Here is a 22,584-nt window from a genome sequence, read left to right as displayed (position 1 = left end):
CCCAACCAACCAACCAACCAACCCAACCAACCAACCAACCAACCCAACCAACCAACCAACCAACCCAACCAACCAACCAAACCAAATAGCAGCAGCGTGCCCTGCAAGCCGTGCTGTTTGCACTGACTCAGCATACTTCCACTTCACTTCCTGTCTGGAACAAAGGCAACTGTACAGGGCACCACTTGACTCAAGGCTCAGCCATGAGCAGGAACAAACAGTATCTGCATCAGGGATTTTAAGACCCTTTTCTGACTAAAACAGGAGCAACACCAGATTAACCAAAATGCTGTGCAGATAAGTTTCCAAAGAAAGCTGCCTATGGGTGGAGCTGGAAGGAATGCCTTCCTCTTCAGAGTGCCAGTGGATGCCCTCTGCTGCATTCTTACAGGCACACAGGCTGAGGGAGACACTCACTACAACCAAGCTGAAATGCACTCCAGGTGCACTGGTTCCTGCACTGATCTGCAGAATCGGGGCAGGAAGACAATGTTTTCACTACTCAGCCCTGGAAATTTACAGGAGCTTTGAGAACTCTGTTTGGCTGCTGCTTATGTTGCCATGGAAACAGACAGCTAAAAATGGGGCATGTTTCTTTAAAGTGAGCATACCTTCACACAGATTCCTCACCCCTTTTTGCAGAAGTTGCAAGGAACGTCTGCTTGTCCTGGTATGACAATGTGACTGATATTCAGTTGGGATGGAAGGGCAGAGATCACACTGGCTGTAGCAGAAGTCCAGAAAGACAGACCCATTGTCTCAGTTGGTGAAATAGCAACAGAGGAAAAGCCCACAGCGGCATCTCTGCAGGCTCAGGGCTCTAACAAGCTCTGAAGAAGCAGACATGTCCATGCACTTGCCTGATGCAAGAGAGATCAGAAAGAACAAGGCTTGATTTTTTTCTCCCAGTTTTTGACTGGAAGAATCATGAGGCTCTTTATGTGAAGATTTCTTATCTCTCTGGTTCCAAGGGAACAGAATGCTTATTTTTCTTGCTTTGGGTGTAATGAAAACCCATCATTCCTGTGCTATAGCAGAAGAACAGCAGAGGTCTCTTATGGCGGGCTCTAGTTAAACCTTCATTCACTTCTTAATCTTTCTGCAATGACACAGTATGCAGTTGTCTAAACGATTCTGTAATTTATTTTAGCATAAACATCTAAGGTGGATGCTCTGAACAAGAACCAACCAGAAACTACGCAGGAAAACAGTTCTATTCACTACCCCAGAGCAGCCAGTGCCAGCTGCTCTAAGGAAGTAGCCTGGTCCAGGCTCCCTGCCTGCCCAGCTTTTCTCATTTGGTGGGGTCAGGAATGTGGTAAGCTGAGGCCTTCATTTATAGGGTTAGTGTCCTTGTAAGAAGGATAGCACAGAGCTGGCAGAGAGCCCTCTGACTCATATAAACGTGTAAATGCATACATTTTTTTAATATGTAGACTCATTTATCTATCCATGTTCATATATGGGCAGTGTACATCAAAGCATAAAGACATGTGAACACTGTTATAATTTGTATTATGCTAGCAGCACTGTAACTACTCACACTGATCCAGGTGACACACTGAGCAGCTGTAAGTGGCCTGAAGGGTCACCCAGCTGTCCTTTACACAACAGTACCATATTTCTGGGATTACAACAGCATTGCATGCACAAAGAGAAAGATTGCTGATTGGTGTTTAGATTATATGATGGACGACTGACTGGCTGTGCTCTTTCCATTAAAATAAGTAAGAAAATGTACAATTTAAGCCATTGAACAAGGATGCTGGAACTTACCATAAATACTTATGATAAATATCTAGATATGAAATGAATTTATATCAATTAACAGGGAGGTTCATCACCCAGAAATGGTAAACAGGTAGGAAACTGCCTGCCTGTGTTCTCTTGCTGCAGCAGCTAGAAACCAGTGTTTCTGCTCCAAGATCCCAGTGCTGTACTGTGGCCAGGGAGGACTTCTGTTCCACAGGCTCCACTGGGAGCTTCCTGTCAACACCTGTCTCTCTTCCCAGCATTCCCAGCAGCACCATGAGGTGGGTACCAATATTCATCTTTTCAGAGAAATTAAGTACTTACACATTATTGTCTGTAAACTAGCAAGAAACCAGAACTTAAGAAACTAGAATTAAGCAAGAAATTGCTGTGGTAGTTTTCCTTAAAAAATTTTAGCTCATAAATATTTACTAAAATACTAGTGTTCAGCTTTTGCTATAGCATTAACCTGCATCAACAAAGCTGCTAATCATGCTATGTACAGGAAGTCTAATAAGAATTCACTGTGTTATAGGCAGTGACTTTCTACAGACAGGACCTTTAGAAGGTAATACTGAGTGGGCAGAAGGCTTGCTTGCTGTTCCTCTCCCTGTGTTTTGAGGGAAAGGCTGTGTAACCTCATGGCAAAGCTGTATGACAAGAAGAGAGCCCTCAGCAGCAGCTCAGCCTCAGGCTTCTAGCCTGCAGAGGTACGTGCAAAGAAGGTTGTCACTGAAGCCATCCAGTGTGATACAAACTCTAAGCTGACCCCTCTTAATCACTCAGTGCTCCTGCTAAAAAGAAGCATCCTTGAAAAGTCACTGTTAGGGAGCGACTGGAACCCAAAAGCTTTGCCATATCTAAATTTTCTTAAAGCTTTTTAATGAGACTGATGTCAGACTAACCTGTCATGTTACCATGGTGGATGGCATGTAAAGCACAGCTACACCCTTCCATCTCCAGTTCCACATGTGGACGTTTACATGATCCACAGTCCATCACAAAGGGGGGATTCTGCTGTGCTTTTCTTTTCCCAGGTGAGGGGTGAGGGCAACCCCAGAAGCCCATGCACACCTCCTTGCTGACTCACCTCAGAGATGGTACCTACTTTCAAACAGCCTTAAATTAAGGGATTAGCTCAGGCCCTGGCTTTGAAATATAGGGGACAGTCCCTTCCCTCTGAGATTCTGGAGTCTAGAAGGGGTAGGTTTTAAAATAGGAACATTGCTGACACACAGGTCCTTTCAGCATTGTCTGGCATCTGGGATGAAACTGGGGGGTGGGGACTAGGGTGGGGGGTAGCAAAGGGAAGCTGTGCTCTGGTGGCTTAGACCAGGAGCCAACACAGGCTTTCTGAGAGAATCCCTGAAGGCAAGGCAGGCCCTCAACCCCAGGGGATTAGGTTTATCCCAGTGTGCATGGCTGATCAAGTCTGCACGCCACCATGGTGGTTCTTGATACTGTCAGGGGTGCAGGACTGTTGGGAGGAAAGGGAGGTCAGCTTCGCATCTGCCTCTACCTTAGCAGATTCTTTGGAAGGCTGGGCCATGGTGTTGCAGTCCTGTGGGGGAAGAATGCATTTCTGAGGGTGGACTGACAGACTTGGTGACAGATGGGGTCAGAGAAGGAATCCAGGATCACTGTCTCGGTGTGAGCCACTGGTTGAACAGAGGTGATGTGTACTGAGACAGCGAAGCCTGGAGGAAGATGTGTGGTGTGAGAAAGACGATGCCCAGGGACAGCTGGGCTGGATGACTATGCGTGCATCTCAAGAGAGGCTGGATCCCTAGGCTCAGCTGCTGGCTTATGTGGACCAAAGCACATGTAATTTTCTTCTGGTGTGCACGAGTGTGTGTGTTTGTGTGTTTACATGTTTGGACTTTTATATTATCATCTTAGCTTGCCAATTTTTAGGATATATATATCTATATATCTAATTTAATCTATCTATCTTAGAATGCAACATCTATCTATCTATCTATCTATCTTAGAATGCAACATCTATCTATCTATCTATCTATCTATCTTAGAATGTAACATCTATCTATCTATCTATCTTAGAATGCAACATCTATCTATCTATCTATCTATCTATCTATCTATCTATCTATCTATCTTAGAATGCAACATCTACCAGAGTCCTATGTGGAAGACACTTCCCTTTCTGCTAAATAAAATGAGTTTCAATAAAAATTAAACTGTATAATTTCATCCCAATAGTATAGATCCATTTTTAAAATACCGAGTCCTGTCTGAGAGAGATTTTTCTTCATGTGTTGTCAATTGAATATGAAACCATATCTTTTCAAACTTACTTTATTAAACATTAATTTAGTGGTAATTCACACATATGGTACTTTCAATTAGAAGAATGTAAGCAGAAAACAAAAAAAAAAAAGAAAGGAAAAGAAAAGAAAAGAAAAGAAAAAAAAGGTTCTTGGCGCCAAGAACCACAATGGCGTAACTGCACTGGCAGAGCAGGTGCTCAGTGGTCTGAGTGACTGACAGAGGGGAGAGAGGGGACGAGTTCAGCTATTAAAGTGCGTGACTTTTTTTTTTTTTTTTTTTTTTTTTGAGACAAAGCCTTACTATGTTGAGGTGTGGTGTGGACCTCCTGCCCCAGCTGCCCGAGTGCTAGGATTGTAGGTATGGGCGCCATGCCTGGGGTGGATGACTTTCTTTAGGAAAGGGCACAGGAACTACTTGTGAAGAGACTTTGGCCTGGAAAGCTGAAGAACAGGAGACCAAGGCATGTTGCCCGGGCAAACGTCTCTGTGACTATACAACTGTGCTCCATGATGGTGTTTTTGAAAAATTTTATTCAATTAAATTTTTTTTTTTTTTTGAGACAGAAGCTGTTCAGGTTGTCCTTTAAACCTCAGCTGGAACTACAAGTAGGAGCCACTGAACTTGGTGATAGATAAACACAGGCATAACTTCTTAAGAGTTCATTTCTGTCTCGGAAAAGCTGTGCTTTGTCCAAGATGTTGTTGCTTTCTTCTTCTTCTTTTTTTCTTCTTATTCTCTGCTTATTGTCTATCTCTGGGTTGGATTCCCTAGAATATCTCAGACAAATATTCTTTCTTTCCTTAAACATTTCTATGATAGGCTAGTTCTAGCATGGCATCTCCTGCTCCTTTGGCAAAAGACCACAGACTCACACCTCATCTAGTTGTTCCCTCAGATCTTAAATTCCTCCTCACTTCAATACCAAAGCTGAGTTCAGTAAGAGATATCCATCTTCCCAGTGTCCGTCAGACGACAGCTACTGTAGGATGTGCTGTCTACTGGCTGGACCCACCCAGTGTGAGATGCAGAGACTCTCGAGGCACTTCAGATAAAGTACACAAACCAGCCAAATACACAATCCAGTTTTCTTTCTCTCATATTTTATTTTCAACAGCAAAAAGTTCTCAAATTTTACTGTCCCCTTTTTACTAGAAGTACTACCAGTTTGTTTTTTGATAAATATGATCTATAACTAGCTAGTAGCACTGGAGCTATGATCTGTTCATTTCAAAGATGGATCATTAAAAGGCTTATCTGAATTAAATAACCCCAACTTATTGATTATTCCTGGAAATTCATATGAACATGCTGAAGATCTGTAAGTTAAATTTAAGCTCATGTGTGCTGAGCTTAACTATTTAGAAAACAGCCAAACCCCTTGCATGTAAGGCAGGGGGAGAGAGCCCCCAGCGTTGCTTCCACAACAGGAGCGGGTATAAGGAATGCTTTATTTGACTTTGTTCAGGGAATTCTTGACAATTGCTGCTTCTCATCTAGGGCAGAGAGAAGTCAGATTCTCTAGCTACACACACTGCCTAGGAGTTCCAACGTCTTCATAACGGCAAGCCTTAGCAGAGTGTGGTGTTAACTTCTGCTGTTCAGTCCATTCCCTGCTATGCAGAGCAACCACTAGTAGAGACCATTTTCCTTGGGTTGAGGAGTGACACCCTGGTGAAACACTTATCACGCATGTGTAAGACCCTGGATGAGACAGAGGGACTGCTTTACCTCTGACATATTACTAAATTTCCTTGATGTACTGCAAAAATTATGTAAAGTTATGTTTGTGTGTGTGTGTGTGTGTATGCATGGCGTGTGTGGTGTGTGTGTGTGTGTGTGTGTGTGTGTGTGTGTGGTTATGGCATGAGTATAGAGGCCAGAAACCAGGTTTTGGGAGTCAGTTCTCTACTGCTACCATGTGCATCCCAGGGACTGAACTCATATGGTCAGGCTCAGTGGCAAGCACTTTTACCCACTGGCCATCTTGCTTTCGCCATACAAACAAACAAACAAACAAACAAACAAACAAAACCCCTTAAATCCTGTGATTATTTGCTTGCAAAATCTGAACCCCACCCGAAGCAGCCTTATATTAATTTTAGCCAATGACACTGTCAACAATTACTGGGATTGGCAAAGACTTCAATATAAGCAGGCAAGAGAGTTGTCACTTGAGGCAGAGAAACTCCAGTCTTTAAAGCAGACAAAAGTTAGCAACACCAGAGGGACCAGGCTGGTGTCTATGTGACTAGAATCAGATGAACAATTCATTGCCTAGAAATTTATGATTTTATGATTCAAATGTTTAAAAAATTCTATAGGGTGGTCTTCAAAAAATCCATCTTTCTTAACACTGAGTAGAAAAAAACCAACAGAATTGATATGAAATATAATAAATACCTTTAATAAGTGCCTCTTAATACACAAGGATAAACTAATAGGCATTTATATATTTATCTCTCTTACCAAAACAGCGCAGGATCTACGTAGACTTGAAGGCATTTTCAATAACAAGTCTCATGAAGCAACACAGCTGCTGGACAAGAAGACACTGCTCAGGCAGTGCTGGCCCAGGTCAGTCAGCCACACACCCCACTCACATTATGTGTCTGCATTTGGTACTGGGGTACACTGAATTTTAGGGTTTAGTTCTTCATAGGAACAATTTATTTTCATACAACTCAAATAAGGGATTTTTCCTAAAAAGTTATTTTTCTGTTCTGATTAAATTCAGATCTGAGGCAGGAGACTTTGACTTGATATGCGGCTATATCATTTTACTCTCATCCCCTATTACTGCAAATGAGTAGAAATACATAATATGTTAAATATGCTAAACATGTCAAGCTCAGTTTCATCCAATTCTGCTGAGATGTGGATTTCATTATCAGTCATTTCTGTGGGTGTCTTAAAACATGACCTCTTTATGAATTTGTATTTATGAATATGCAGGCCACTTCTTTATAAGAAAATATATGTTGGCTCTTAAACTTTAACTTTTGCATAGAAGCAGGCAGTAACAAAGGGCTTTCAAGTGGGTGAGAGGGTGAATGTGAAACTGATACTGCACCTAGCCTCCCATGTAAATAAAAGGACATGGGAACTATTCCTTCTCACTGTACAGACAAGGAAACCAAAGTGCAGAGCAGTAAACACCAGGTCCATCCAGGGCCACAAAAGTCATGCTGTACCTGGACTTGAGCCTAAAGACCTGTCACTCATAGCCTCTCTTTGCTCTTTCAATACTATACTGTTTACTGCACTGTATAACCCTCAGGATTGCCAGGGAGATTCTAATTATGTGATCAATCAGCTCATGATCCTCTACCATGGACACATGTGTGCAGGATGTATGTATGTATGTATGTATGTATGTATGTATTATGTATGCATGCACGGTGTTGGGAATCAAACCTGGGACTCTTACGTGCTAGGCATATGCTTCACACCTCTCTACTCCTTATGTTCATACTTTTGATCCTTGCTTCCTAAGTCCTTTAACTCACATTCTACTGTTTTGTTACCTTTTTATTTCTCCTATTCTATTTAACTTGCCTGATTTCACAAGCATACAAAGCTGTTTTAAATATATGGCTTTAAGAGGAACTGACATTTAAAACGTCTTAACCGATGCAAAAGGAATTCTTAAACTTAATTTTATCAGTGAATGATTTAAAAACTTTAAGTCCACCTGACCCCCGTAATGAGTCTCCGTGTGTCCTCAATACTCCCCGGCACTGACTGTCCCAGCAATCTGCAGCAACACTCTCTGTGTAGAGGCAGAGCGTACCCATTGTTCAGTTTTTGGCAGCAGTAACTTGCATTTCACTCTGTGTTATCTGTTATGACCGAGGTGTTTCCCGACCGTTCTCAAAAGCAGTTTGACTCCGGGAAGTCAAAGATGATTTATTTTCATCTTTTGCAAGCTACAGCACTGCCTCATTGAATTTGCACACTCTTAGTATCTGAGAGAAAAGGATGGAAGCACTCGCTACTCAGGGCAACAGGGTTCCTTACAGGCTCTGTCTGCAGGAGGAACCGGAGCCGAGCAGGCCAGGAGGGGTCGGCAGACAGAGCTGAGGGAGTGAGGACGGAAGCCTCCCTGAGAGGACTGGGTGGGCACGGGGATCAATAACACTCAGGTCTCAATGGCGGAAATCCTCACTCTGTTCAGATTCGGGCTTCCTCCCCCACAGCCCTTGCTCCCTCTCTGCTGTAACAGAAGCGTGCTGCGCAAACAGGAGCAGGAATCCCCAGATCTCTGGCCATTTTCTTAATTACTGCAGTGCTTGCCGACAATTCTAACCATCAGTAAGCATTCACAAGCTTATTTGCTTGCTTTTTTTAAAAAATCAAACTATGCAACACGCTTTTAAATCAATATGCAGATAATGCACACACAGCTGAGTCATCATTTCAGGACTCAAGTAAGGAGACAAACAACAAACGTCCAACATATTAATCGGGAAAATTATTTTTCCTGGAATTATGTGGCTGTAAACACAAATAAAGCAGTGTTCTGATTAATAATAAAAATGGAATAGCCTCTCCAAAACCCACAGGGTTTGGAGGAGAATCCCCAAACTGGGAAAAATACACAAACAAATCTGGACAAATTAAACTGAAACCAGGACTGGCTTCCTAACTGTCATTATCAGTAGCAATTATTGCCAACTGTTCATGTCCTGTCAACTCTGTCTCTCTGCAAGCAGGATTAAACATTCACCATAGAGAACTCAGAGTAAGGGCAACAGCAAACAGAGAGACACACAGACATACAGTGGTAGACAGACATGCCAGCCAGCAAGGTGACAGGAACAGGAATGTAGCCATCCTGCCCTGTCCAGAGACAGACTGACCTTCCTTGAGACTTTTCTGGTTGCTTCCCTCAAGGCATCCCTTTTCTTTGAAAGGTTCAAAATCCTCAGCAGTTAAAATTTCTGGGAAGCCTTGTGGCTGCTTCTTGGAGCTATCGATCATGGTGAAGACTTCTGGAGACAGGCAGCATCCAGCAGGAGAGAAGCTTGATTCGCAGGACAGCAGAGAGCGCAGAACACTCTGGTCCTGCTCCCTCCTCACAGCACACTGGTCACAGAGCAATTAAGTCTCTAAGTGACATAAGGCAGCCATTCGCTTGGAGTTCCCAGCTTGACCTGCAGACACACTCCTTCGGGTGGGAGCCTTTAACTCTTCCACACTAGAGGAAGGCAGAGGCTGCGAGGCACGACTCTTAAGATCCCACCCCCTTTCCCAGCCATCCCCCTTCCCTTTGCCATTCCAGCCTCCCCCGCGCTGGCTGCTTCAATCTGCAGCTAGATGCTCCCAATCATCTGACGAGCACTGAGTCAAGCAGTTAAAAATAAAATCTCTAGCTATTAAAGAGAAACCTTTGCTGATAACAGGAAGATGAACGGCTGGCTGCCGTCTCTGCCGTGCTCTCTGTAAGCAAAGCCCTGGGCTGTGAAATACTTCACACTGGCCAGACGAGCCCATGCATTACTCATGAAGTTCTCCAGCTAAACAAATGACAGAAGAGGACATCCAAAGGAAGCAGTTTTATCTCTGCAGAGGCACCACACTGAATAAACATGCTACCAGCACATCTGGGTGGAAAGCATCCCTTCCCCCCCACGTTCCTTTGTGGGAGCCTCTTGCTACATAGGGCTATCCCTGGCAGAGCTTTATAGCCAGGAATGTGCTGCAAATCCGGCTGCTTCCTTGGCTATTCAGAACCCATGGAGCAGCAGTTTGCCTTTGTGCCACTAGTCGGCTGAGAGAGCTAGCATCACTAGGATTCTGTTTTAAAGAATTGTTCTCCCAAGTACAAAGCAATGCCACTAAGAGATGTTCCTAAAAGATTTAATCAGCGGTCGGCTGGAGTTTCATTTCACAACACGAGTACCTTTTCTGCAAGGTACAGGTGGCTGCTCACACATGCAAGGGGCACTCTGGAAGGAAATGTTTATGGATGGAAATTCCAGGCAATGTGGAAACAAGTTTCATATACACCAAACACACACCAGCAGACACAATAATTTTTAGAGTTCAAACTATGTGCCTTTGCATAGAGCTCCCATATGCCCATCAACAAATGGTAGAGGCACAAGAGCCGTGCTCGATGAGGAGTCTTGTCGAATGAGTAATTTTACTTGTACACAGCCAAGGGACAAGACTAAGCTGAAAAAAAAAATACAGGAGAAAATAGCTGACAACACTGTTCCTGACCAGTGACCAGGCACGACTGATGGAAGATGAAGAGAAAATGAAGTGATATTAGTCATACACAGCATGGCCCTTGGTGGACTGAAGAAAGGGTCCCATCCTGCACACAGGTGAAGCAGTATTTCCCCTCCTAGCACAGAGGGTTGGCTCAAGCATCCTGAAAACCCTTTGCCTCTGGTTTCAAGGCAGTCAACCCACACTATCCTACTAAGACTGCTATCTACCCTTCTCCCACATCTCTGGAGAAGGGGATTATACAACATATGACATGTTTCTTGTCAACTGAGGCTCCTTTTGAAGCAACAGAAGTCTTCCAGCATAGTCTAAGTCTAAGAACACACGGAAGTGTCTGTCACACTGCCCTCAAGCAAACCTCTGCTACTGTCCCCTGTCTCTGGACCTAGTTTCCCGATACAGCATTCCTGTCCTTCCAAAAGAGTCACAAGGAGTGACTGCTCTTTACTGGGTACTTCATCAACTTCTTTGCACATATTACACGTATCCTAGCAGTCCTGCTGAGCTTCATGGTGATTTGAACATCACAGACATTGAAGAACAAAGACCAGGATCACAAAGACTTAGAACTGAAGCAAAGCTGCTGTTCTCCACAGAGGAAGGTCTTTGTATTGCACTGCACTGCCTAGTTTCTCTACACTAGGCCCGAGTTCTAAGTTTTGGCTAGAGACATGTAGCAGCACAAGTCATGAGTTTATGACATCCCTGCTCTTTGGGGAGTAACCACAAGGCACTAATTTATAAAAGTATTTTAACTTTTTATGAAGCAGTAACACTTTATCTATTTATTTATCTATCAATCAATCATCTATCCTGTTGATAAGACTTGCAAAATCAGTATTATCAACTCAATTTACAGATGGGAAAACTGAGGCCTAGGAAAATTAAATACTTTGTTAGAGATGGCATATCTCATAAGTGAAGGCCAGGATTCTTATAAAATAAACTTGGCTCTAGTGCTTACATCTTACAGTACTTTGCAAAAGGAACAGTAAAAACAACAGGCAGCATGTACTTTTCTAGGGTGCTGCTCAAAGTTTTCAGTCTATAGGTTCAAAAACACACACATATTTTATACTCATCACTTTAAAACTCGAAACGCTGTGTCGTCGAAGTCTTTGTGAAGGAAACTCTGCCGACATGCTATCTCTCCATGTAAGTGTCAGCCTCCCATCAATGAAGCACCATCTGCAGGCTTATAGCAAAGCCTCAGCCTTGTCATTTGGAAAAGAAATAATTTCTCTAGTAACGGAGATACCTAAAAAATGTTTTTGCTGTTTTTCAAAGAATTTGAAATAGTTTTAAATTCACAAAGCATTTTCCCCAAACTTTGTGTGAGAATTTCTGATAGTATCTCTTCAAGAGCACTGTTGAGCATGTTCCTACACAGAAGGCTACCTTTTTACAGAGCCACAGCATTAAGAGTCAGGACTGAGCTCTCTTGTTTTAGCCTTCTTGTTCCTGCTCTGTCCTCTCACCATTCCCCACCTCCATTCCCACCACCCCTCTCTCTCCACATGCTCATGGCTGGCCTCTACTTCTCTACTTCTGCGGTCTCTCTCTCTGTCTCTACTACCCTCTCAATTTCCCTCCCCATGTCCCGAATAAACTCTATTCTATAAAAAAAAAGGTCAGTATTGAGCGACTGAGGCTGATAAGCTACTACCATCAATCCACAAACTCCATCCAAGTTCCAAACTGTCCAAATAGCAAAAGCGATCCAAAGCTAGGTCCCATGTGTATTTTGGGTTTGAGGACCACATCCTTGTGACGAGACTGGGTGACACAGTTGGTAGGAACACTATCATCCTGTCTGTAGTTACACATGTCCCCCAATTTATGTCCTGATAAATTAATTTTAAATAAAAAGTACTGTTAAGTCCAAAGTTCATTAAGCAATACCCCAACATACAAAGTATCACAGTAGCACAGCACTCCAGCATATCCGATGGCTCCTGGTAATCCTGGGGCTGACTGGAAGTGGTGGTTGTTGGCCACTGCCTAACTCTGCACAAGAGAACTCTGACACTATGACTGCATATTGTCAGCTCAGGCAAAGGTCAGAATCCAAAGCATGGTTTCTATACTACATGTACTTTTATGCCCCTGAAAGTTGAAAACTCATAAGCAGAATTATAAATTGTGGACCATCCATATTAGAGGTATACCCAACTCTAAGGAAATGAATAGCTGGTATATATTACCAGTTTACAGCATGGTCTCAAGGCTTCCTGTTTTGTTCAAGGGGTTGTATCTATTACTGTCATTTATAGGACTGTCTCTATCAGAGGCCAGGACTCCTAGTTTGGCATTATCCTCTGACAAGAAGTTTCAAGTCCACCTTGTACTCCTGTCCCATTCAGGAACTAGGGTCTAAATGTGAGGTGTGGCCTTCCGAGCACAGAGCTAGGATGTGCTGCATGAGTAGACGTTTACATTTAATACATACACACGTTTACATTTCTGTATATGAAGAAATAACAAATGCATCCTATTTGTGTGAGTGTGTGGTTCTGTGTACATATATAAAATCTGTATTTATCTATACACAGCAAAGAGCACAGATTTGCCCCAACGCTTCCAGTTTCCAGAACAATGCCTAAGGTCAATGTTTATTTTCTTCGCTGCTCTCATGACTCTCTTTTCCCCAGGGTAAGATCTGCCTCCAGAGTCTCTACAACCCACTGCTGGCCACAGTCTAGCTGTGTAGCTCTGCCCTGCACAGATGATGTCTCATTCTGATCCATCACACTCAGTGTCCCAGGGCAGCTGCCTTGCTGTGACCTTGGTCTTTAGGTTGAACAGAGAGGAGAGAGAACTTTGCATTGCTTTAGCAGGAGAAGCCCAAGGTGTCACAGGAACTACTTTGCATGGGGTCTGCTCTTCTTTCTACCACATGTACTGTACACCTTTATTGTCATTTGGCTCTTTGTCAGGAACAACATTTAACTTCATATGATATGTGATTAAAGTCACTTCGATTTAAGATAAATTTGCTTTGCCAGTGTTTGTGTGTATGCATACTCAAAAGAGCTCTTTAACCCTTACAGAGGCTGCCAGAAATCAAGCTAGTTTCTCCAGCACTAAACAAAGATATTTAATACGCGTGAGAAAAACTGTGGTTTAGAGTAGCAGTGTTTCAAGAAAGGCTTCAGGGATCAAATATAAACAAACATGGCTCAAGGGATCCACACAAAAACCTGGCAGAGCCAAGGGAGGCTCACAAAAGTCCTGATGGGAAGATTCCTGCTAGGATGACGTCATAGCTAGAAAGTCCAGGGCATGTTCCACTGATGCAAATTCTTTAAAAGTTACAACACCAAGAGGCTACTGGGGTTGAGGACACTGTTGCCATTCTGATTTGGAAATGGAGAGAGCGTGGCCTTTCTTGCAACTCCCATAGTGTGTTGGTTTGCCACAGATCCTCAGCTACTGCTCTCTGGAGAGAAGTGGACTTGGTGGCTTACTGCACACTGGCTGGGCATATTCACAGAAGAAACATTCAGGTTTTTTTCTAAGGGCACCATGCTTCTATAAGTCTTATTTTGGGTCCTTATTTCTTTCCTTTTTAACATTATAAATACTATGCTAAAAAGGAAACCATGACTAAATAAATAGGGTAACTTGCACTGGTGAGTTTGAATTTTTTTTTCAGAAAGGAAATTAAAATTAAATGCATTATCATTGAAATAAGATCTTTAAAAGTCTTCATCCTTATCATTTAAACAATACATTTTTGCCAAGGATGGTGTATTTCTATAATCCCAGCAAGTGGAAACCGAAACAAGAGGATAGCGGTTAGTTTCAAGGCAGCCTGAAGTATAGAGTGAGATTATTCTAAAAACAAAAATAAAAACAATAACAATGAAACCCCTCCATTCAGACTGGTGGAGCAGGGTGAAGACTAGCACATGGCCTAGGGTCCCCACAATTTATCCTCAGGCCTCACTGCTCCATGGCAAAACAAACTCCACGTGAATGTCTCACACCATGTTATATCTTGCTTAAAATGATGGTATACTCAATCAAGAGATGATAGAGCACCCATATTAGCTCAAAGATGCCGTTTGAATATTTTCCCTGTTTCTAAGCTTTACAGTTACATAAACAGACAACTGGTTATGAAAGATTCATAACTAAGAGCTCTCCTTGGATTCTCTTCTAGCTAGTACTATGAGTTCTCAGACGACAGTCACAGTCATAGAGAAGAGAATGAAATGACACAGCTTTGAAACCTTAGTAAATATGTAGAAGATGACAAGAAAGTAAAGTGGACCAAATCCCAGCAGACTGGATGGCTTGTTATTACATTATGGTCAGTGATGTTGGAGTAGCTGCTGGAATAATTAGGAACCCTGACAGCTGGAGCTACCCTCTTCATCCCAATGCCCCATTACAATTCATTCCTAGTCACATTTCATGAAATGTACCATCATAAGGTTCTGCAGCATGAGAACAAACATGCATGAGGACGTACAAGTTAAGTGGGTCATTTTACACTCAGATCTCATACAGCAGTTCTCACACCTGCAGCATGTTTTTTTTTTTTTTTAATCAATTTTAATTGTGTGTGAGTGTTATGTGCTGGGAACCAAATTTGGATCCTCTGCAAGAACAGCAATACCCTTAACCACTGAGTCATCTCTCTAGCCCCCTCCCTCCATAAAAAATTCTTTCTATAGAAGAGAAGCCACTGCCTCTTATCTTGAGAAAACCCCAGCAGCATTAGAGTAAACTGAATATATGAAGCCTTCAATGAGAAAACATCAAAATGTTTACCATCTGTAACAACAGCTTTGAGATCACTAGACACCTTTTACCATCTTTCCGTCCTCAGCACCTAAGATGTTGAGTCAAATGTAATAATATGTGGCAACGTATTAATTAACAAATAATCAATACACATCTATTAATACTGGCAGTCCAGCAACATGGATGAAACTCAAGATAAACATACTCAATGAAGGAGAACAGACACACACAGTGCATGAGACATGTATAATTCAGTTACTTAAAAATAAAGTGTCGATATAAAATGACACATTTATAAGTCAGTTCTAGTAAGTACAGATCTTCAATCAAGGTATCCTGACTCTGACGTGTCTTTCACCAAAAGCAAGCACTAGTTCACTTTTTCTTTTTACTAATTCAGTGTGACTTGCAAAGATGAGTGTTTTAAAAGTGGTGATTTGTTTTAAGGGGCAATGGCATCACTAGTAGACTGATAGTTTAGGGGCCAGATGGTTCTGGGAAAGGGGCAGGGCTTTAGAGCGAAAGGACACTTAGCTGTGAGATCCTGGACAGACAGGTATCTCTGTGTGTCACTAGAGAAATTGGCATCAGTAGCAGATCTTAGCATCATAGCCACTGTGCGCCTAACTCCTAACATGCTGAGGATTTCTTTCTGTCGTCCTTCATGGCTGTGCTTCCAGCCTCTCTGGAAGGTCTCCACATGCATGCAGATGTGCACCCCAGCTAGGATATACACATACACCTTCTGTTTTCCCATCCCATCCCGTAAGGCTACACACAGCCCAGGTGAGGGTTTTTGATGTTGTTGTTTGGTATTTGATACTTTTTTAAAAAAGTTTATTTTTTATTCATGTGTCTGGTCATATGCAAAGAGATGTTCACAAGGCCAGAAGCGGGTGTTTGATTCCCAGGAGCTAGAGTTAATTCTGAGCCTCTCAACATGGGTGCTAGAAACTGAACTTAAGTCTTTTAGAAGAGCAGTAGAGGCTCTTAAATGCTGAATCATCTCTCTCTAGCTAAATTAGTGAATTAAAGTAATTAATTGAAAATTATTTTACTATTTTGAATGTATGAGGCTTTTTTTTTTCTTTTTTCTGGTATGTATGACTGTATACCACATGCATGCTCATTAGATTCCCTGGAACTGGAGTTACAGACAGTGCTGGGTATTGAGCCTGGGTGGGTCCTCTGCAAGCATGGCTAGTGCTCCTCATCACTAAGCCTTCCATCCAGCTCCTTTATGAAAACATTTTTTAATTGTGTTTTCATGTTTTAAGTTCATGGGGGAAATCTCTGTAGTGACCTGGACAACTATTTTGCTACCAAGTAGTGCCAGACAGGAAAAGAAAAAGTAACAACAGTAACATCTATAGAAACTGACACTTTCACCTGAGCCAGCCGGCCGGAAGGGAGCAGTAAGGAAGGTAAAGCAGGGGCACCTGGCCCTCCCTCATTCGTGCTGTGGAGTCTGGAGTCAGCATACAAGGAGCTTTGGTCTGGACCCACGTTAAGTGCTACCCTTGGATACAGGAGCTCAGCAACATTACACCAGGAAGAATGAAATCATCTACTAAGCGTGCCTAAAGATCCATGCCTTACGTAAGCTTGGGAGCACTGCTCCACCTCGGGACTCTGGGCGAGAGTGGCTCGTAAGCCAAGGCATGGCTTCTGAAGTGCCATCGGAGTGAGTCACACACTGCCTTCATATAGCATCTTAGGAGTCATGACAAAGGTGGAGATGAAAATGGTGGCTGAGGAAGGTTTTCTCTGAGAGTGGGACTAACAGCTCTGTCAGTCACCACAGATTAGTACTCTGTGGGAGTGGGGTTGGGTGGGGGAGGAAGTAGTGACCCTAAGAGCAGAACACCCAGATTACAGTGTGGGTAGAGGTGTTTGCTGCACAAGTTTCACAACCCAAGTTCCACACCTGTCTCCCAGAGTAGAAGGAGGGAGCTGACTCTCAAGAACTGTCCCAAGGAGCTTACACATCTATACATACACACATACAAACAGACGAGTGTAAAGGGTTAGTTTATATGCAACTGTGCCATAAAAGGATGGCAGACAGATAATGGATCAGAAAAACATATTCGCAAAACTAGTCCCTGAAAGTTCCCCTAACTAGATGGACAACATAAACTTAAGAAACCTACACATGCCCAGTGGGGCCGACTCACGTCGACAGAAGGAAGGGTCTCCAGAACCAGGAAGAAGTAGCCAGAGAGCCCTGCAGCCCGATACTTTCATGAGTTCCAGGCCAGCTTAGACTACACAGTGTGACTGTGTCTCAAACGAGCCAATGAAAATAAACAGCAATGACAAAAACATATTCGGTACCAACAACAGAAAGGGGGGGAGGGGATCGTAGTGACAAACTAAGAAAGGTGGGAAGCTCTTGACTACACAGAAGGTGGCCTGAACAGACAGACAGGCCTCATACACAGACAAGACAATAATCATAAATATTTCTAAGTTAATCTACAAATTTAGTGTGCTCTCAATAAAAATATCCAGCGGCTTTTCAATAAAGACAAACTGACAGTTATGTTTATATGAAATAACAACAACAAAACATCCTGACAGGCCAGAAAACATACAAAATAAACATCCTATATTGGAAGGGGTAACTCCAGCTCTGGGTCTGGAGAGGGCTCGGCAGTTGGCACTGCCCTTGAGAAGACCTGGTTCCATTCCCAGCACCCACACTGGTGGCTCCCACAGCCCAAGCTCCAGGGGATGAAATGCCGCTGGCCCATGGACAACTATAATCATGTTCTCAAGTATGCATGGGTGCATACACACATGTAATACAAGTAAGAAAAATAAACCTTAAAAACAAAACCAAACCAAACCCTGCGAGGCCCACAGATGTAAATGAAAACACTTTGAAATCATAGGAGTGCTGTGAGTGAGGATGAAGGTTCCCAGGTCCTGGACATTAGAAAAGGTTCTCGAAGTCTGACACAAGACGCAACTGCAATCCATGACTGACAGATTTTGGCCACACACACACACACACACACACACACTCACTCCTATGTATACATGAAACAGTAATAGTAAAGAAAACAAAACAGACAATCATGAAAGTAGAAGGCAGGCTTGGCAGGCTTGGAGACAGAGAAAGAAGGGATGGGGAAGGAGAGCAGGACACGATCACAGGATATTGAAGATAATCAAAATATATACATGTATGAAATCCATATTTTTACAATTAATAAATTTTAAAAATGAAAAAATAAATAAAATATTGAAAGTTACTTGTGCTTGTCAAAGCAGTGAGTTAAAGACACAGACAGAGGAAGGCTGAGGGAAGCCTGTAATCCCAGAGCAGCGAAGCCATCAGTAGGATCCAGCGCTTAACACTAAAGCCACAGAGGAAACAAGAAGACTAGAGAAATCCATCTTACAGGAGATGCAGAGACTGGACACTAGACTGCGACCTTAGACTAGAGCACAGGAAGACATTATTATTTCTTCTTCTACAGCGGCTTTGACTGGACCAACCCGGGGACCTAAGAGGTGTGTGGTATTAGTTGACAGCAGTGCCGCATTCTCATTTTAGCACTGTGGGCACAGAAGAGAGTGTTTGTATTTTAGAAAGCACACACCCAAGTATCTGGCACTAAAAGCAGCACCAAGAACCTGCTTTCATGTAGTTAAAAAAAAAAAGCCAGAGCTAGACATGGAAAGACAAGACAATGTAACAGTGGGGATTCTGTGCATAATTTTTGTGACCATCCTGCAATCATTAGAGCCTGGCCTGGTGATACATGCCCACAGTCTTCCACTACAGTACCCCCAGTACTCAGAAGCTGAGGCAATGGTCACTTGAACACAAAGCTTCAAGGTCAGTCCAGGTAATACAGAACTCATTCTCAAAGCAAACACAAAACAAACAAAAAACAGAGCTGGAGAGACGTCTCAGTAGTTAAGAGCACTGGCTGCTCTTTCAGAGGACCTGGGTTTGATTCCCAGCACTGCAGCTCACAAACCTCTGTAACTCCAGCTTCAGGACACCTGATGCCCTCTTCTGGCTGCCATGGCCACTCAGCATGCAAGTAGAATAGACATATATGTACGCAAAACACCTGCACACCATAAAATAAAATAAATAAAAAAGCTTAAAAATCCCAACCCTCCTCAAACTATACATTGAAGATCTGTGTGTTTCAATGTATGTACAACACAACTTAATAAAAGTGGCAGAGCTTTTCAAATAAATACTGGGAACCATTTCTGAAGGCTGCCAATAAGGCACAGCTGGCACATTTCTAGAAAGTTGACTACAGGCTATGTCAAGAGCCTCGAAAGAGGTCTGGACTCTGGCCCAGTAATTCTGTATCTGTGATTCTGTTCTAAAGATACTGCCTGAGCATCTCTCTCTTTTCTTCTCCTCTTCCTCCCTCCTTTCTTCCCTCTATTCCACACTAGCAGGGACTGTACAACCATCAGTATGATTCAACCATGGCACTCACATATTATGTTGCACAGCCCCTAAGTGGCTTCAAAACTGGAAAATAATTACTGAATGCTTCATTGTAAGAACTAGAATAATGGACTGACTTCAGGGGAATATGTAATAAGCAGGGAAAATCAGTATGAAGACAAGGAGAGGAGAGCACATTCAGAATGAGGCCTGAGTAAGACTGAGCACAGAGCTGGAAAAGGCTGGCAGAGGCTCCGGCCCAGGCATGGGAAGCATTACCAATGTGCCCAGAAGAAGGTTTAAATGGAAGCTCGTAAGCATGACGGAGGGGCTTCTCTGCAGGTGTCCACAATTTAACCTGAAACATGTCTGTCTGTCTGTTTGTTTCGTCCTTCATTTTTTAAATTTATTTACATTTCAAGTGTTATCCACTTATCAGGTTTCTCTCCCTCCCAGAAACACTCTATCCCACCCCCTCCCCCTGCTTCTATGAGAGTGTTCCTACACCTACCCACCCACTCCCACCTCCCTGCCCTCAATTCTCCTACACTGGGGGCATCTAATGACCAAGAGGACCAAGGGCCTCTCTTCCCACTGATGCATAACAAGGCCATCCTCTGCTACATATGCAGCTGGAGACATGTGCACTCCTTGGTTTGGTGGCTTAGTCTCTGGGAGCTTTGAGGGGATCTAATTGGTTGATATTGTTGTTCTTCCTATGTAGTTACAAACCCCTTCAGCTCCTTCAGTCCTTTCTCTCACTCCTCCATTGGGGACCCCACACTCAGTGCAATGGTTGGGTTCGAGCATCCAACTCTGCATTTGTAAGGCTCTGGGAGGGCCTCTCAGGAGATAGCTATACCAGACTCCTTTCAGCAAGCATTTCTTAGCATCCACAATAGTGTCAGAGTTTGGTGACTGTATCTGGGATAGTCTCTGGATGGCCTTTGCTTCAGTCTCTGAAATGCACTTTGTCTCCATATTTGCTCCTGTGAGTATTTTTTATTTCCCTTTCTAAGAAGGACCAAAGCACTCACACCTTGGTCTTCCTTCTTCTTGAGCTTCATTTGATCTGTGAATTGTATCTTGAGTATTCGGAGCTTTTGGGCAAATATCCACTTATCAGTGAGTGCATACCATGTGTGTTCTTTTGTGACTGGGTTACCTCACTCAGGATAATATGTTCTAGTTCCATCCATTTGCCTAAGAATTTTATGAATTCATTGTTTTTAATAGCTGAGTAGTATTCTATTGGGTAAACTTTAGTATCACATTTTCCGTATCCATTCCTCTGTTGAAGGACATCTGGGTTCTTTCCAGCTTCTGGCTATGATAAATAAGGCTGCTATGAACATAGTGGAGCATGTGTCCTTGTTATATGTTGGAGCATCTTCTGGGTATATGCTCAGGAGTGGTACAGCTGGGTCCTCAGGTAATACTATGTCCAATTTTCTGAGGAACCGCACACTGATTTCCAGAGTGGTTGTACCAGCTTATAATCCCACCAACAATAGAGAAATGTTCCTCTTTTTCCACATCCTCGCCAGCATCTGCTGTCACCTGAATTTTTTATCTTAGCCATTCTGACTGGTGTGAGGTGGAATCTCAGGGTTGTTTTGATTTACATTTCCCTGATGACTAAGGATGTTGAACATTTCTTTAGGTGCTTCTCGGCCATTCGAGTTTCCTCAGTTGAAAATTCTTTGTTTAGCTCTGTTCCCCATTTTTTAATAGGGTTATTTGGTTCTCTGGAGTCTAACTTCTTGAGTTCTTTGTATATATTGGATATTAGCCCTCTATCAGATGTAGGATTGGTAAAGATCTTTTCCCAGTCTGTTGGTTGCGTTTTGTCTTATTGACAGTGTACTTTGCCTTACAGTTGCAATTTTATGAGGTCCCATTTATCAATTCTTGATCTTAGAGCATACGCCATTGGTATTCTGTTCAGGAAAATTTCCCTTGTGCCCATGTGTTCGAGACTTTTACCCACTTTCTCTTCTATTAATTCACTGTATCTGGTTTTATGTGGAGGGAGGTCCTTGATCCACTTGGACTTGAGCTTTGTACAGTGAGATAAGAATGGATCAATTTGCATTCTCCATGTTGACCTCCAGTTGAATCAGCACCATTTGTTAAAAATGCTGTCTTTTTTCCACTGGATGGTTTCAGCTCTTTGTCAAAGATCAAGTGACTGTAGGTGTGTGGGTTCATTTCTGGGTCTTCAATTCTATTCCACTGATTACCTGCCTGTCAATGTACTAATACCCTGCAGGTTTTATCACTATTGCTCTGTAATAGAGCTTGAGTTCAGGGATGGTGATTCCCCCAGAAGTTCTTTTATTGCTGAGAATAGTTTTCACTATCCTGTTTTTTTTTTTTATTATTATTCCAAATGAATTTGAGAATTGCCCTTTCTAACTCTATGAAGAATTGAGTTGGAATGTTGATGGGGATTGCATTGAATCTGTAGATTGCTTTCAGCAAAGTGGCCATTTTTACTATATTAATTCTGCCAATCCATGAGCATGGGAGATCTTTAACAAAGGTAGGTGAGCAAAGAAGACTGAAGAAGCATGATATAATTTTACTACTGGTGGAACCTATACTGAGACATGAATGTTCACTGCAAAATATTCTTCAACATGTACTGTATGCCTGAAAATTATTATAATAAAAAGTTCACAGCTTTATGAAAAACCCTTATGTAACTATATATGGAATCTCCAAATATCATAAAAGATACATATTCAAACTAAAAGACAGCAACACACACTGAAAGGAGACTTTGCCAAAGAGAGCATAACATTCCTCATCCATTTTTGGGAGTACAAAATTATTTAGCTGCTTCTGAAAAGATGGTCACATTTACACAACTAAATATACAATAAGCAAGTCCACTCTCACACAAGACTATCAAGGCAGTGTTATATATCTATCTCAAGTAGAAACAAGGTATTTAATAACAGGGCATGGGTAAATTGTGACATGTTCGTACATTGGGATGCTGGTGAGCAATGCCTGAATGGACATCACAAGCACTGTGAAGAACATTCAGTTCTACCACGTCCACATGCTGCATGGTTCCATTTACAGATGCCCTAGAGCAGCAGTTCTCAACCTGTGGG

General features: G+C 42.6%; 1 protein-coding gene across 3 annotated transcripts in view; it reads right to left on the bottom strand.

Moving 5' to 3' along the window:
- Positions 1-22,584, bottom strand: part of Mrtfb (myocardin related transcription factor B) — a 167,245-nt gene that overhangs the window by 55,365 nt on the left and 89,296 nt on the right. Inside the window, exon 1 of one of the 3 annotated variants that reach the window (XM_021184573.3) lies at positions 8,901-9,258. The exons of the other annotated variants lie outside the window; for them this stretch is intronic. Within the exon in view, the coding sequence (XP_021040232.1) occupies positions 8,901-9,021 (121 nt within the window). The 5' untranslated portion in view covers positions 9,022-9,258. Of the gene's footprint in view, positions 1-8,900; positions 9,259-22,584 lie in introns of those variants that run through there. 3 annotated transcript variants of the gene reach the window in all.

Source organism: Mus caroli, unplaced genomic scaffold (genome assembly GCF_978045245.1).
Source record: "Mus caroli unplaced genomic scaffold, Mus_caroli_1 scaffold_17, whole genome shotgun sequence".
NCBI lineage: Eukaryota > Metazoa > Chordata > Mammalia > Rodentia > Muridae > Mus > Mus caroli.
The sequence above is the reverse complement of the archived record's forward strand: the minus strand, read 5'-3'. Positions and strand labels throughout refer to the sequence as shown.